General features: G+C 39.8%; 1 protein-coding gene across 7 annotated transcripts in view; it reads right to left on the reverse strand.

Annotated features, from left to right (window-relative positions):
- Positions 1-15,716, reverse strand: part of ANKRD31 (ankyrin repeat domain 31) — a 146,596-nt gene that overhangs the window by 6,806 nt on the left and 124,074 nt on the right. For 6 of the 7 annotated variants that reach the window (XM_027606869.2, XM_035727796.1, XM_027606870.2 and 3 more), the window contains 2 exons: positions 11,575-11,715; positions 1,623-1,725 (listed from right to left, as the gene is read on the reverse strand). In XM_027606869.2, coding sequence (XP_027462670.2) covers positions 1,623-1,725; positions 11,575-11,715 — 244 coding nt within the window. The remainder of the gene's footprint in view (positions 1-1,622; positions 1,726-11,574; positions 11,716-15,716) is intronic. The other variant, XM_027606872.2, reaches the window with a different exon arrangement.

Raw genomic sequence — 15,716 nt, forward strand, 5'->3', positions numbered from 1 at the left:
GAATTAAAAGAGTTAAAAGAGAAAAAAAAAAAAAGTTAGGAGAGGGAAGTAGTGAATTATTGAGGTTTGTTGTAGGAAGAAATGGCCCTGGGGAGCCCCTGGTTAGAGGCTTAGTGATAGTAATCCCTGTTTGGTTCTTGACTCTGGTTACCACAGAATTATCATCTTCTGTATTGTAGCTCCTTTCTGCCTATACTGTCCCCAGCTTGTCTGAGGCAGGGGCAGTAGGGGAAAAAAAGGGGGTGCCACAGCAGAGAAGGGTTAACACAACCTCAGTTATGTTTGTTTTACAGAAACGTGTGCTGCCTCTACCCAGATCATTTCAAAATCTGCTAATTGGTGAAGACTACATTCTCTTCAGTTTTCTCAGGTTAAAGTTTATTCCATCAGATAAAGCACATTAGTTTACACTAACAAGCAAAGATTTATTTTAGTACTTGCTTTTAGAAAACTAACCAAATCATGCCTGCAGGAAGGGAAAAATACCATTTTTCCTTTTTGTATGACACTTTAAAAAATCTACTCAAGGTAAGTATAGCATAGGTTCAGAGAAAGGAACTGTGAGGGAAGGTGTCATTTAAAAAATTCTCCTAGAATCAACTGTGGTTAAAAAGGCAGTGTTGTAAACAAACAAACAGAAAATGACAAGTGTTGGCTGGGATGTGGGGAAACTGGAGCCCTTGTACATTGCTGGTACAATGTAAAATGATTCAGTTGCTGTGGAAAACAATTTGGATGTTCCTCAAAAAGTTCAACATATAATTTCTGTATGATATAGCAACTCCACTCCTAGGCATCTATCCAAAAGAACTAAAAATAGGTACAAATATATGTATACACATGCTTGCAGCAGCACTATACCCAATAGCCAAAAAGTGGAAACTGAATATCCATCCAGGCAGGATCCTTGAAAGCATTCTGTTAAGTGAAAGATGCCAGACACAAGAAGTTATATGATTCCATTTATATGATACATTCAGGGTAGGCAAATCCATAAAGACAAAAAGTAGACTGGGGGAATTAAAGAAGGCAGGGACTGTGAATGGGTGTGGAGTTTCTTTCTGGGTAATGGAAGTTGTTTTAGAACTACACAAAGGTGGTGGTTGCACAACATTGTGAATGTACTAAATATCATGCTAAGCGAAACAAGTCAATGAGAGAAAGACAAATACCATATGATTTCACTCATATGTGGAACATTAGAAACAAAATGGATGAACATTCGGGAAGGGGAGAAAGAGAGAGAAACAAATCATGAGAGACTCTTAACTATAGAGAACAAACTGACGGTTGATGGAGGGAGGTGGGTGGGGGATGGGGCTAGATGGGTTGTGGGTATTAAGGAGGGCACGAGTTATGATGAGCACTGGGTGTTGTATGTAAGTGATGAACCAATGAACTCTATTCCTGAACCGAATATTGAACTGTATGTCAACTAACTAGAATTTAAATAAAAACAAAGAAAAAAATGCTACTGAATTGTTCACTTTAAACCAGTTATTTTAATGTTATGTGAATGAAAAAAATACCAAAAAAAAAAAAAAAAAAAAAAAAGAAGTGCTATCTCAGTAGCTTTGGGTGTTTTCCTCATGACTAAGAAATGGGTGTTGGTCTGAACATACCTGGAAGACAAGGTTGATGTTGCTGAGGCACCACGGATGGCTCTGTGGGTATGACTACTTCCTCAGAAACATACTTTAAAAGCTCCTTCCCCAGGTATGTCACCTGCACATAATCAAGCACAGAATTTTAAAATTCTACATTTCAAAAGAAGCAAACACATCTGTCTCTTGAAAGTTTTAACTTCAGCCAAATCTGGCCTGCCACCTTTTTTTTTATAAGTAAAGTTTTATTAGAACACAAAGATATCCATTCATTTACTTCATATCAATGGATGCTTTTGTGCTATAACACGATTGAATATTCACGACAAAGACCATATGCCCACAAGGCCTGAAATGTTTGTTATTTGACCCTTTAGGGAAAATATTTGTTGACCCCTGTTGTTTATCATTAATTCTCTCATCCACTTATTAAACAACTGTTAAACCAGCATCCACTACTTTATAACATTAAAAAATTAATGTTGTACTAATAAAATTAAGCCATAAGAGTAATAGTACTTTTCAAGAAACCAGACATTTAACTGATTAATAATATTTCAGGTTTATGCATTCAAATTTTTTTGGCTTTTTCTGGTTTGTGAACTTAGCTATTGTTTATCAGCCCTAAAGGTCAGCTCTTAGAAATACCTACACACAAACAGGCTGGCCTGAGGCTGACTGGCAAATACTTGCCAGAGGGTCTTTGGGTTCTTCACTCCTAGTTCTAGGATAGCCTGATAATATACCCCAGAAGCTAGGTTCACTGTGGCTAAACTATCCAGTCTCCACTCGAACATCCCTTCCTCCAGGATGCTTTCTTAACTTCTAAGCTCAAGCAATAATCAGTCCCTTCCTCTAGGCCCCCATAACATCTGTGCTCATATTTGTAAAGGCACTTACCACATTAAAATGAAAGTATGTGTTAATATGTCTGTTTCCATTAACATAAGTTCCTTGAAGACAAGGTCTGTGTCATATTCATTTTTATACTCTTAGCACTTCACATAGTGCCTGACAATGCTGTGGAAAAAAACTTCTGATGTTCCAGCTCTTAAGCAAGAATCTTAAATTGTCTGAGCCTCAATTTGTACATTTGTAAAACAAGTACCTCCAGCTTATTAGGTTGTTGTGAGGATTAGAATAAATAATATATGAAAAACATTTGGCATACTGTCTAGCACATCAATAACTTCCTGTTATTTAACAGAATGGGGGCAGACATAAGGGATCTGGAAGGTTTAGGCCCCCTCTGGGCTCAATCCCATGACTAAACAAACTTGTTAATGGAAATGGAATAGCTCTGTCTACCCAGTGTGCTAACCCATTGCCATTTGCCATAGGAGAGATGAGGCCTCTGAATGCCATTGGTCAGTTCTCCAAACAACTAACAATTAGAAACAATAGGTTTTGTTCATGTTGTGCCCTGACAATAACCAAAACACCTTATATACCCATCAATGTGCAGGCTCAGTATGTTCTCACCAACATTTCAGAGTTAAAGTATATTTTTATCTGTTAATACTAGGTAATATAAAGTGGTAAAATTGTACCTTAGTAGCTTTAGAGGTTTTGAGTCTGCATAGGTCTTAAACACACCACTGGGGTAATGCAGACATCGAAAGAACACAGCTTTAAGAAAATCCACTGAGTTAAAGACCTAGTTTTCACAAGGTGGGAATGATTTATTCAATGAGGATAATAATGTATACACCTTAAAATGAACAGGCACTAGGTCACTCCTGGAAACTGTCCATTTCGTAATAGTGTCTGTGCTCTAGTTGGCTAAAACATAGGAGTAAATAGTCATCGGGGTGTCTGGGTGGCTCAGTCGTTAAGCGTCTGCCTTTGGCTCAGGTCATGATCCCAGAGTCCTGGGATCAAGCCCTGCATCGGGCTCCCAGCTTGACAGGGAAGCCTGCTTCTCCCTCTCCCACTCCCCCTGCTTGTGTTCCCTCTCTAGCTGTGTCTCTCTCTGTCAAATAAATAAATAAATAAATAAATAAATAAATAAATAAAAGAGTAAACAGTCATCACATTTGCATATAACTCAAACTTTGAATCCTCAACTAAATCTTGAATCCAAATCTAGCTCATATGCCTGCTCTGACAGAGGCATGTAGGAAGAGCTGTAGGCGAGGTTCTTAGGGTCTTAGACTGAACAGCTGCCAGCAATTTTGACAACTTCACCACTCAAAACACATTTTGGGATGGGTGATGGGATGCCACCTTCCCCCAGATGGAACAGTAATAAAGCTGGAGTTAAGGTAAGGTACGTTCTGTGAGGATATCTGTTGGTTGTCTTCTTACTTTTCTAAAGTATTTTTTTTTTTAGATTTATTATTTGAGAGAGAGAGAGAGAGAGAGAATGAGAGAGATAGCACATGAGAGGGGGGAGGATCAGAGGGAGAAGCAGACTCCCTGCCAAGCAGGAAGCCCAATGTGGGACTCGATCCCGGGACTCCAGGATCATGACCTGAGCTGAAGGCAGTCACTTAACCAACTGAGCCACCCAGGTGCCCTCTTACTTTTCTAAATGGTAGAACTGCAGGAAGTGCTTCATCCTAAGGCGACTCATGCCTTCCCTGAAGCTCTTAGGCAGAAGGTCCATTATCCTCAGAAATCAGTTTATGCTGACTCCCTAATACCATACTTAGGGAAGAAATGGCACACGTGCATACGTGTGTGTGTGTGTGTGTGTGTGTGTGTGCGCGTGTGTGTGTGTGTGTGTGTTTGGGGTGGATGGATGACTCAGTTAGCCACTATTCTGGAAATGTAGTTAATCAGCCAAGTGAAATTAATTAACTTCATTTTGGTAAGGTCTCTGCAGAAATAAAGTTTAATATCAATTGTCATTAATTGCAGTAACAAATGTTTCTCTATACCTTATGTTCTAATATGCATCAAGAAAAAATATAAAATATAACCCATTTATTTATTTATTTTTAAGCATTTATTTATTTATTTATTTGTCAGAATGAGAGAGAGGGAGAGAGAGAGAGAGCATAAGCAGGGGGATCAGCAGGCAAAGGGAGAAGCAGGCTCCCTGCTGAGCAAGGAGCCCGATGTGGGACTCGATCCCAGGACCCTGGGATCATGACCTGAGCCAAAGGCAGATGCCCAACTGACTGAGCCACCCAGGCATCCCTATAACCCACCTTTAAATATTAAAGAGGTGTCTAAGAATTTATTTCCCTGCTGGGGCTCCATTTTATTTGAAACTGTCAGTCCATTTTTCCTGTCATGTCTTCAGGAAACCATTTGTTGGTACTGACTAATGGGAATCTGTTCATGGATGATCAAATGACTGTTTTAATTCCATTTCAAGTTTTATGAAGCAAGTCTTAACAAATCTGCACTATCCCTAGAGGAAGAAAGAGGAAAGGATAATTGTTTTTGATCTCAGGGGGTCGGGGGAGGGTGGAGGAAGGCAAAGAAGCAAAAGAAAACTGTCGGTTTTCTTTTAGAATCACTGTAACACAAAAACACATTTTGGTTAAGAAGTAAAATAATTCTCAAGTATTTGAGAAGGTAGTATCAAAGCATAATAACTGCCACAAAAGAGCTGATCCTGGGAAAATCATTATGGAAGTGAAGTTCATCTTCATACCACCTACCTCCTCTCAATCCCCATCCTAGAGCCTCCCTCTCTGTACTTCTCCCAGGCACTCTATGCAGATCCAGGCAAGAGAAGGGCAGTATGCCTTTCATACTATTTCTGTTTTCAGGATTCACACCTCTTGGATATTTGTATTTTAAAAGGGCCCACATCTCAATATGATACACTACATTAATGATAGAAAGGAAAAGAACCATATGATCCTCTCAATAGACGCAGAAAAAGCATTTGACAAAGTATAGCATCCTTTCTTGATTAAAACTTTTCACAATGTAGGGATAGAGATAGAGATCATAAAAGCCATATATGAAAAGCCCACAGTGAATATCATTCTGAGAGTTTTTCCCCTAAAGGTCAGGAATACAACAGGGATGTGATCATCCATCAAACCCAAATGGGGATGTCTATTATCACCAATGCTGTTCAACATAGTACTATAAGTCCTAGCCTCAGCAATCAGACAACAAAAAGAAATAAAAAGCATCCAAATTAGCAAGGAAGTCAAACTCTCACTCTTTGCAGATGACATGATACTTTATGTGGAAAACCCAAAGACTCCACCCCAAAATTTCTAGAACTCATATAGGAATTCAGCAACATGGCAGGATAAAAATCAATGCACAGAAATCAGCTGCATTTCTATACACCGATAATGATACAGAAGAAAGAGAAATTAAGGAATTGACCCCATTTACAATTGCCCCAAAAGCCATAAGATACCAAGGAATAAACCTAACCAAAGAGGAAATGGGTCTGTATTCTCAAAACTATAGAACACTCATGAAAGAAATTGAGGAAGACACAAAGAAATGGATAAATATTCCATGCTCACGGATTGGAAAAACAAATACTGTTAAAATGTCTATGCTACCTAGACAATGCAATCCTTATCAAAATACCATCAACTTTTTTCACAGAGCTGGAACAAACAATCCTAAAATTTTTATGGAACCAGAAAAGACCCCTAACAGCCAAAGGAGTGTTGAAAAAGAAAACCAAAGCTGGTGGCATCACAATTTCGGACTTCAAGCTGTATTACAAAGCTGTCATCAAGACAGTGTGGTACTGGCACAAAAACAGACACAGATCAATGGAACAGAATAGAGAGCCCAGAAATGGACCCTCAACTCTATGGTCAACTAATCTTCGACAAAGCAGGAAAGAATATCCAATGGAAAAAAGTCTCTTTAACAAATGGTGTTGGGAAAATTGGACAGTCACATGCAGAAGAATGAAACTGGACCAATTCCTTACACCACACATAAAAATAGACTCAAATGGATGAAAGACCTAAATGTGAGACAGGAATCCATCAAAATCCTAGAAAAGAACACAGGCAGCAACCTCTGTGACCTCAGCCACAGCAACTTCTCACTAGACACGTCTCCAAAGGCAAGTTTCGGGAACAAAGGCAAAAATGAACTATTGGGACTTTATCAAGATAAAAAGCTTTTTCACAGCAAAGGAAACAGTCGACAAAACCAAAGGACAACCTACAGAATGGGAGAAGATATTTGCTAATGTCTTATCAGATAAAGGGCTCGTATCCAAATCTATAAAGAACTTATCAAACTCAATACCCAAAGAACAAATAATCCAATCGAACAATGGGCAGAAGACATGAACAGACATTTCTCCAAAGAACACCTACAAATGGCCAACAGACACATGAGAAAATGCTCAACATCACCTGGCATCAGGAAAATACAAATCAAAACCACGATGAGACACCACCTCACACCCGTCAGAATGGCTAAAATTAACAAGTCAGGAAACGACAGATGTTGGCAAGGATGCGGAGAAAGGAGAACCCTCCTACACTGTTGGTGGGAATGCAAACTGCTGCAGCCACTCTGGCAAACAGTATGGAGGTTCCTCAAAAAGTTAAAAATAGAACTACCCTATAACTCTGCAATTGCACTATTAGGGATTTACCCCAAAGATACAAATGTAGTGATCCAAAGGGGCACCTGCACCCCAGGATTTGTAACAGCAATGTCTACAATAGTCAAACAATGGAAAGAACCCAGATGTCCAACGACAGATGAATGGGTAAAAAAGATGTGATACATATATACACAATGGAATACTACTCAGCCACCAAAAAAATGAAATCTTGCCATTTGCAAAACGGGGATGGAACTAGAAGGAAGGTATTACGCTAAGCAAAATAAGTCAATCAGAGAAACAATTATATAATCTCACTCATATGCGGAATTTAAGAAACAAAACAGATTAACATGGGGAAGAGAGGAAAAAATGAAGCAAGACAAAATCAGAGAGGGAGACAAACCATTAGAGACTCCTAATCATAGGAAACAAACTGATGGTTGCTGGAGGGGAGGAGGGTGGGGGGATGGGGTGATTGGGTGATGGACATGAAGGAGGGCATGTGATGTAATGAACACTGGGTATTACATAAGACTGATGAATCCTTTTTTTTTTTTTTAAAGATTTTATTTACTTATTTGACAGAGAGAGACACAGCCAGAGAGGGAACACAAGCAGGTGGAGTGGGAGAGGGAGAAGCAGGCTTCCTGCAGAGCAGGGAGCCCGATGCGGGGCTCGATCCCAGGACCCTGGGATCATGACCTGAGCCGAAGGCAGACGCTCAACGACTGAGCCACCCAGGCGCCCCAAGACTGATGAATCCTTGACCTCTACCTCTGAAACTAATAATACATTATATGTTAGTTAACTGAATTTAAATTAAAAAAATTCAAAAACAAAAAACAAAGGGCCCACATCTCCAACCATCTCTTGAGTAGAAGCAGGGCTCACAGGAAGTTTAAGTTAAGATACCCTGGGAATGATTAATTGACTCAATGAGGCTGGCTGGCTGTCCAGATCAACAATTTTCATCATTTTTAAGATTTATTTATTTATTTTAGAGAGAGATTATGCGAATGGGAGGAGGGGCAGAGGGAGAGGGAGACATGCAGACTCCCCACTGAGCAGGGAACATGACACGGGGCTTGATCCCAGGATCCTGAGATCATGACCTGAGCCCAAATCAACAGTCGGATGTTTAACGGACTGAGCCACCCAGGCACCTCAATAATATCCATCGCTTTCTATACTCCTACCACAACCTTCAGTATCTTGATATTCCTAATCATGGTGGTAGGGGGATTTGTTTTAGAAAGTGTATAGGGTGAGGGGTAACCATAGAGAAAAGTTAATACTAAATCCAAAGTGGTGAATTTATAAGGGTGGAAATTCAGAGAGTGAGTCATCTGAGGGGAAAGTATGTTTGCACAAGAGAGCTGTCAATGTTCCTTCAGTCACTGCCCAAAATGGCAGTCTGTTTGTCATTTGCACAATCCAGTCCTGAGCATTCACAAAAATAAACTGTCATTGCCATTCTTAGGATTTTCATACCACAACTGTATTCAAGAAAGGCATTTTTTTTTTCCTGTGGAAGTGGACAGTTTTTGCTGCACAAGAATGAGACTTGGCATAAATTCATAAAGACAGCTAGGTAATACTGTGTGTACTCTTTTGAGTTCAGGGCAATCTGTTTCCAATGAAAGGAATGTGGTTTCCCTCGTGTCTTTGTTGTAAATGTTGAAAATAACGTACAAGGAACCATAAGACCAGGTTCTAGTCCTGGTTCTGGCACTTATTGGCCTTGAGGCTAATCAAATCACCTAATCTCCTATAACTCTGGTTTTACAACCATAGATAGAGAAAAATAGTCGACTTTCTTACTTCATGGGGTTGTGAAAGAACATATGTAAGAGGTTTTATAAATCACACATGGCTATGCAAGTCCTACAATTGCCACATTGGAAAGGTCTTTAGAGACGATTAGCACTACTACTTATTTTATACATAAGAAAAATGAGGTTCAGAAAGGTTAAGTGACTTGATCTAGATCAGTGATTCTTACTCCAGGCTGCCTATTACAATTACCTGGAAAGCTTTTTAAAATATTGCCACCTGGTCTTCAATTAAGACTATTAGAGCAGAAGGTATGGGGCTGTGGTCCACCAGGCATTAGTAGTTTTTAAAAGCTCCCTAAGTGATTCTAACGTGTAGGCAGAATTGAAGACCACTCCCAGATCTTGTAACTTATCAAGAGTGGAATCAGGACCTAGCTTGGCCTCCTGGTTCCCATCCAGAGATCACTCTGCCACATCAGGATGATGCCTAATAGCCAGGAGACTGCAGGAGTGAGAGGAATCAGTGATGCCCAGTGGAAGTCAGCATCAGGATTCCCTGTATAGTAGTCCAGCTGCTTGGGTAGGAAGTATGAGTCATCTGTGTCTAGCGGCTCTGTCATTCTGTCTGAGGCAGGAAAAGACCTAGTTTTCTGGCATTTCTTCCCTGACGACCAAACATTCCTAGCCCCCTAGCCACACCAGCAGTCTCAGAATTAGTCAGTAGAGATGTTCACATTTACTAATGTAGCAAAAAACTCCTGTCATTGAGAAGTGACTATGAATTCCAAGAGTTCCCTCAAGACAAGAAGAGGTAGAGGTTTCTGTGGTAAGTTTTAAAAGAGGACTTTAAATATTGTAAAAAATCTCATGAGGGTAGTGTTTCTCAGCCTAAGGACTTTATTAGAAGTACATGAGTGCCCTATGGTAATTTTTAAAACTGTTTTTAGGAAAATAAAAAAAAAAACTAAGCCTACTTAGATAATCTGTATGAATATCTTACATCCAAGAATTCTCCTAATTGTAGTGCCTACATTTGTCTTTGGCTTCACTATCACATAGGTGTTAAACCATATGACTAACTGACATGGCTGATGAGAAAAGACCAGAGGCAATGTGATATATAAATGAGGCTTAAGTACAGAGTGAGGCCAAATGATGTCACAGCCAGCTATTCAAAAGCAGAAAATGCAGTAGTTCCAATAAAGAAAAAGAGTGGGAGAAGTGAGTCATCACTGGGCACACAGTAGCTCAAAAAAACTCAACTACAGAAACCAGTACTATATTCATGCTGTGAGCATAGACTATTATAACAAAATGATATAATCTATCACAAGTTTAAAAAATAAAAATTAAAAAAAGTTTCTTAAAGATTTTATTTATTTACTTGACAGAGAGAGACACAGCGAGAGAGGGAACACAAGTAGGGGGAGTGGGAGAGGGGGAAGCAGGCTGCCCGCCGAGCAGGGAGCCTGATGTAGGGCTCGATCCCAGGACCCTGGGATCACGACCTGAGCCAAAGGCAGACGCTTAATGACTGAGCCACCCAGGTGTCCCAAATTTAAGAAACTTTTTAATAAAAAGGGATTTCCAAGGGTAAAATGTTAATTACTAGCATACAAATAAGATTTATGAATTATGGAAAGGACTGGACAGGCGAAAAGCAGATGGTCTGGTGACTCCAGGGGTGGAAAATAAATAAGAAAAAACTTTTGAGAAAAAAAAAAAAACCAAAGACTATAATGTAGAGGAAATCTAAGATGTGCTGATCTAAGTGAAGGAACTAAAACACAGTTTTGGAAGCACCTGCCACAAAGGTTTAGGATACCAGAAGACAGTTTAGGGATGAGGAAGGAGAGGAGGAGCTAGGAGTAATGGTGGGCAGAGCTAAGTGGGACAAAAAAGGAGAGAAGAAACTGCCTTTTACTACTCAGGCACTGAGGCTTACTGTAAATGGCTAGTGGAGGCTGAAGGAATCTGCACTCCTATTTAACAGTAATGGTGGATGTCTGATGATTCACTTTCCTGAGTGAATCACTGCAAGACTGTTCCCTTAAGTGTGACCATGGACATCTGGAGGTGGCTAATCACTGGACCTCAAGGGTGTCAGTCATTAATAATCTTTAATTTGGTAGTTAAACTGGGCTTATAATTCAGAAGACAGAATTGTGTGGAAGACTACTAAGTCTAGGAAGTCGGAATGAAAAGAAATATTTCTTTTTGGGGGACTGGCAACTGATGATAAAACTGTTAAAACAAAAGTGCACCATAACTTTTGTGGGTCTTAGGCTGCTTGCTCATTCCTTTGTCTTTAGGGGAAGATTTTCCTTCATTGCATCAGAATACTAACATATAACTAAATGGTCAACACACCAGAGGTCTCAAATTTTCTACGTGGAGTCACAAAGATCTGAAATCACCTGGGAGGATAATAGGGGAACCTTGAGGGCATTTGAATTTCTGAGACTAGATGAGGAACAAAGAAGGAGAGGCTGTCAGCTGTCCAACTCTGTCCCTGGGGATTTCTGGCAAATAAGAGTTGTGGGAGCACATAGCATATTGTAGAAGGAACATCTGAGGACAAAAACTAGCTTGGAGAACTTCAGATTTCTTAAAAAATAGTTTTATCATAAAAAAATAGGTACCTTTCCATTTGAATATGGAGTTACAGATAAACTTAAGAATGACCCACCTTACTCCAAGCATAATTCCAAGTCACGTAACTGTCGCCTCCTAGAAGATCCTTGAGCCAGGTGACTGGATTTTGATAAATCTGACCATTTTCTACCTTAATTTTACCACTCCGTAAAACACTGGCTTTGTGAGTAGTCTCCTGAAGTGAAAAATAAAACAAAAATTAAGAAGGAAAAATACCTGAAATATGTGAACTTCTGCTTTCAGCCATGATGAAGTAATAGGAACCAGACTTACCCTAACAAACAAAAAAGACAAAATATATGGAGCAATGGTTTGCAAGGTACCAAACATCAGGCAACATAGTACAGTGATCCCTGAGAAGTGAGAAATTAATGAGGTGAACTTTCCAAGTGTCCCCGCTCACTGCCTTGAGAGTTTCCAGGTCATGGTACAGGGAGAGGGAATCTAGGCAAAGCCTGTGGACTCCCTTCGTTGAGGAGACAGAGCAGAGTCCACGGAGGCAAAGTGCCTAGAGTTTGCAGGACAGAATACTGGGAAGAGAGACATACAAAGAAAGAAAACTCTGCAGATCTTCAGGGGGGTCCTCTTTAAGTATTCAGCTGAGTAGTGACTGGCCATGTTTGAGAGCAAATTACCCAGGGCTGGGAAAAGAACCACCTGAGAAGATTAGAAGTAATGACACCTGGCATTCTCAAAGGTCAGAAATAGTGCCTGTTCCCAACAGCAAGACTAGAAAACCTCAGTACTGGTGGGGCATTGGTTGTACACAGAAGAGCCTTACCTCAGTAGTGGGACATAATTAGCCCTATATTGAACACATGCTCCAATCCTGCCTACCAAATCTTTTTTTTTTTTTTAAAGATTTTATTTGACAGAGAGAGACACACAGCAAGAGAGGGAACACAAGCAGGGGGAGTTCGAGAGGGAGAAGCAGGCCTCCCGTGGAGCAGGGAGCCCCACACGGGGCTCGATCCCAGGACCCTGGGATCATGACCTGAGCTGAAGGCAGATGCTTAACGACTGAGCCACCCAGGCACTCCCTGCCTACCAAATCTTAAAAGCAAGACCCACAAGGATCAAATTGTTTCCAAGGAACTTAACTGTATCCTAAAATAAATCTACAAAATATTTATAAGAATAAAAAAATATCCACATCCAACAAGGCAGATTTCACAATGTGTGGGATTCAATAAGAAGTTAACAAACCTGGAAAGAAGTAGGAAAATACAACCCATACAGAAGAGATAAAGCAATCAACTGAAAAAGACTGAGAACTGGTAAGAATGTTAGAATTAGCAGATAAAGACATTAAGTAATTATTACAATCACATTCCACATGTTCAAAAGTTATGTGGAGACATGGAAAATATTTTTAAAAAGACCACAATCAAACTTCTAGAGATGAAAATTACAATGTATGAGATGAACACATTGGATAGTTACAGATTAGACATTTCAATCAAAAAGATCAGTAAATTCAAAGACAAAGCAATAAGTACTGTATAAAAATGGAACACAGAGAAAAGAGAATTCTTTTTAAAGATTTTATTTATTTGACAGAAAAAGACACAGCGAGAGGGAACACAAGCAGGGGGAGTGGGAGAGGGAGAAGCAGGCTTCCCATGGAGCAGGGAGCCCAATGCAGGGCTCGATTCCAGTCCCCTGGGACCATGACCTCGAGCCAAAGGCAGACGCTTAACGACTGAGCCACCCAGGTGCCCCAAAAAGAGAATATTTAAAAATGAACAGATCATCAGTGAATTGTGGAATGATTTCAAGCAATCCAATACCTGTGTAATAAGAGGTTCTAAAAGGAGGGAAGGGAAGAGAAAACATTTGAAGAAATAATGGCTGAAATTCTTCCACATCTGAGATTCACATGTGGAACCCAGAGATTCAAGAAATTCAATAACCTCTAAGCACAGGAAACATGAAAAAAAATTACGCTAATGCTCCTCATAATCAAAATTGCTTAAAACCAGATAAAATCTTAAAAGAAAAAAAAAAGTCTTAAAAGCAGCCAGGAGGAGAGAAAAAAAAGACCCATTACTTACAGAGGAACTAGGTTAAGAACAACAGTGTATTTAAACAAGAAAGAAAACAACCAAGCAAGAAAACAGTGGAGCAACATCTTTAAAGTACTCAAAGGAAAAAACCCTTTCAACATAGAAGTCTATGTCTAGCAAAAATATCTTTCAAAAATGAAGGTGAAATAAACTTTTTCAGACATGGGAAAGTCAAAAGGATTCATTATCAGCAGAAGACCTTCAATACAAGAAATGTTAAAGACAGTCCTCCAGGCAGAAGAAAAATGACAGTAAATGGCAATCAGGATCTACATAAAGGAAACAAAAGCAGAAATAGTAACTGCATGAGAGAAATATTTTTCTTATTATTTAAATCTGCTTAAAAGATAAATGACTGCTTAAACAAAAATAATAATGTAGTGGGAATTTATAACATTAAGTAAAGGTAAAATATATGGTAACACAAAGGTCAGGAGTAGAGAAATGGAAGCATACTAGTTTGAGGTTCTTACAGTATACATGAAGTGGTATAATATTACTTACAGGTAGACTGGGAGAAGTTAAAGATATGTCCTATAAACTCTAAAGCCACAACTGAAGTAAAGAGTTGTAGCTAATAAACCAACAAAGGAGATAAAGCATATAAAAATGAAAAAGGGAACAAAGAAGAGATGAGAGAAACAGATGTCATGTGACAGATTTAAACCTAACTATATCAAAAGTCCGGCTGAATGTAAATATTCTTTTTTTTTAAGATTTTATTTATTTGAGAGAGACACTGAGAGCGCATGAGTGGGGGGAAGGGCAGAGGGAGCAGGACAAGCAGACTCCCTGCTGAGCAGGGAGACTGATGTGGGGCTCAATCCCAGGACTCTGAGATCATGATCTGAGCCAAAGTCAGATGCTTAACTGAATGAGCCACCCAGGCGCCCCTGAATGTAAATTTTCTAGAATCCACTTCCGGTACGACAATGTGAGGATCCAGTCTCAGGTGAAAAGTATTTTAAAAAAATAGTTTAAATCTGGAAATGGTCGTAAACTCATGCAGCAAATAAAGAGCCATCTATTCAGCAAAATCTATGAAAATTAGGTGGAAAAAAAAGGTGAGTCTGTGGTATGTAAACCAAGATTGCTTTCTTCCTCCCCCTTCCCAACTCAGTGAGGTGCAGATTCCACTCCAGATTCCACTTGCAGTGAAGAACACCGTGCTCCCTCTTCCTATAGCCTCCAGTCAGAGGGCTACCTTCTTGTTAGGGGAAGGATATCAGCTTTTCTCATCTTGCCCTCAGCTATCTCTTGCTAAGTTGTAAATGAGTGCAGCCAAGAGGTGGGGGAACCCTTCTGCCTAGCCTGTACTGGTGAGGCAGAGGCTCCACCTTTGGCATGGTGGCACTGAGACTAGTAGGACTCTGATCACCCCTACCTGGCTTGTAAGGTAGTGGTTCATGTCAGGAGAGACAAGCTGTAAAGGCATGAGGCTAACGTGCTTGCCTTGGCTAAATGCTCAGCTCCTAAAGCCGGGTGTCATTCAGAGAAATGTTGCTATGTCCCCACCCCAGCTCCAGAGCTATGGCACAGAGATTTTGTCTTGGAAAAGAAGCAAGCCTTAAAACAGATGGTTCCTAATCTCCTCCAAAGGAAATGACTTCATTTACAACAGAACATGGAGAAGTTCAAGCTCAAGGGTACTTTAAAGGCAGTACAGGTTGTGGTAAAAAGCAATTGGAAGTAAATTGGTAGATTCACTGGGGATAGAGGCTGAATTGTAGGCTGGCTAGTTTTAAGGAGAGAATTGGGAAAAGAAATAGTAGGGAAGAGCATTCCTAGAGTCAGAATAAAACTCAAACACTGACTTGATAAACTATCACTTCAAAGGATAGTTTGACTAGATTAGCTTGTAGAGCAATTTATGCTCCAGGTCATCACTGAAAACAATATAATAATTAACCAACAATTACTAGAGCTTAATGGCAAGGTATGGACAGGGAAAGAGACAAAGAGAGACCTGCCAAGGTCTCAGTCCATGTGGTACAATATCAAAAGTTTAACACTACAGTAGGGAAAAATAACCTCCACTAAAACAATCTAGCCAGTAACTAAATAAGCAGGCACATAACAACAACAAGCCTAAGAGAAGGTGGGGGCCAGT

Source organism: Zalophus californianus, chromosome 5, assembly GCF_009762305.2.
Source record: "Zalophus californianus isolate mZalCal1 chromosome 5, mZalCal1.pri.v2, whole genome shotgun sequence".
NCBI lineage: Eukaryota > Metazoa > Chordata > Mammalia > Carnivora > Otariidae > Zalophus > Zalophus californianus.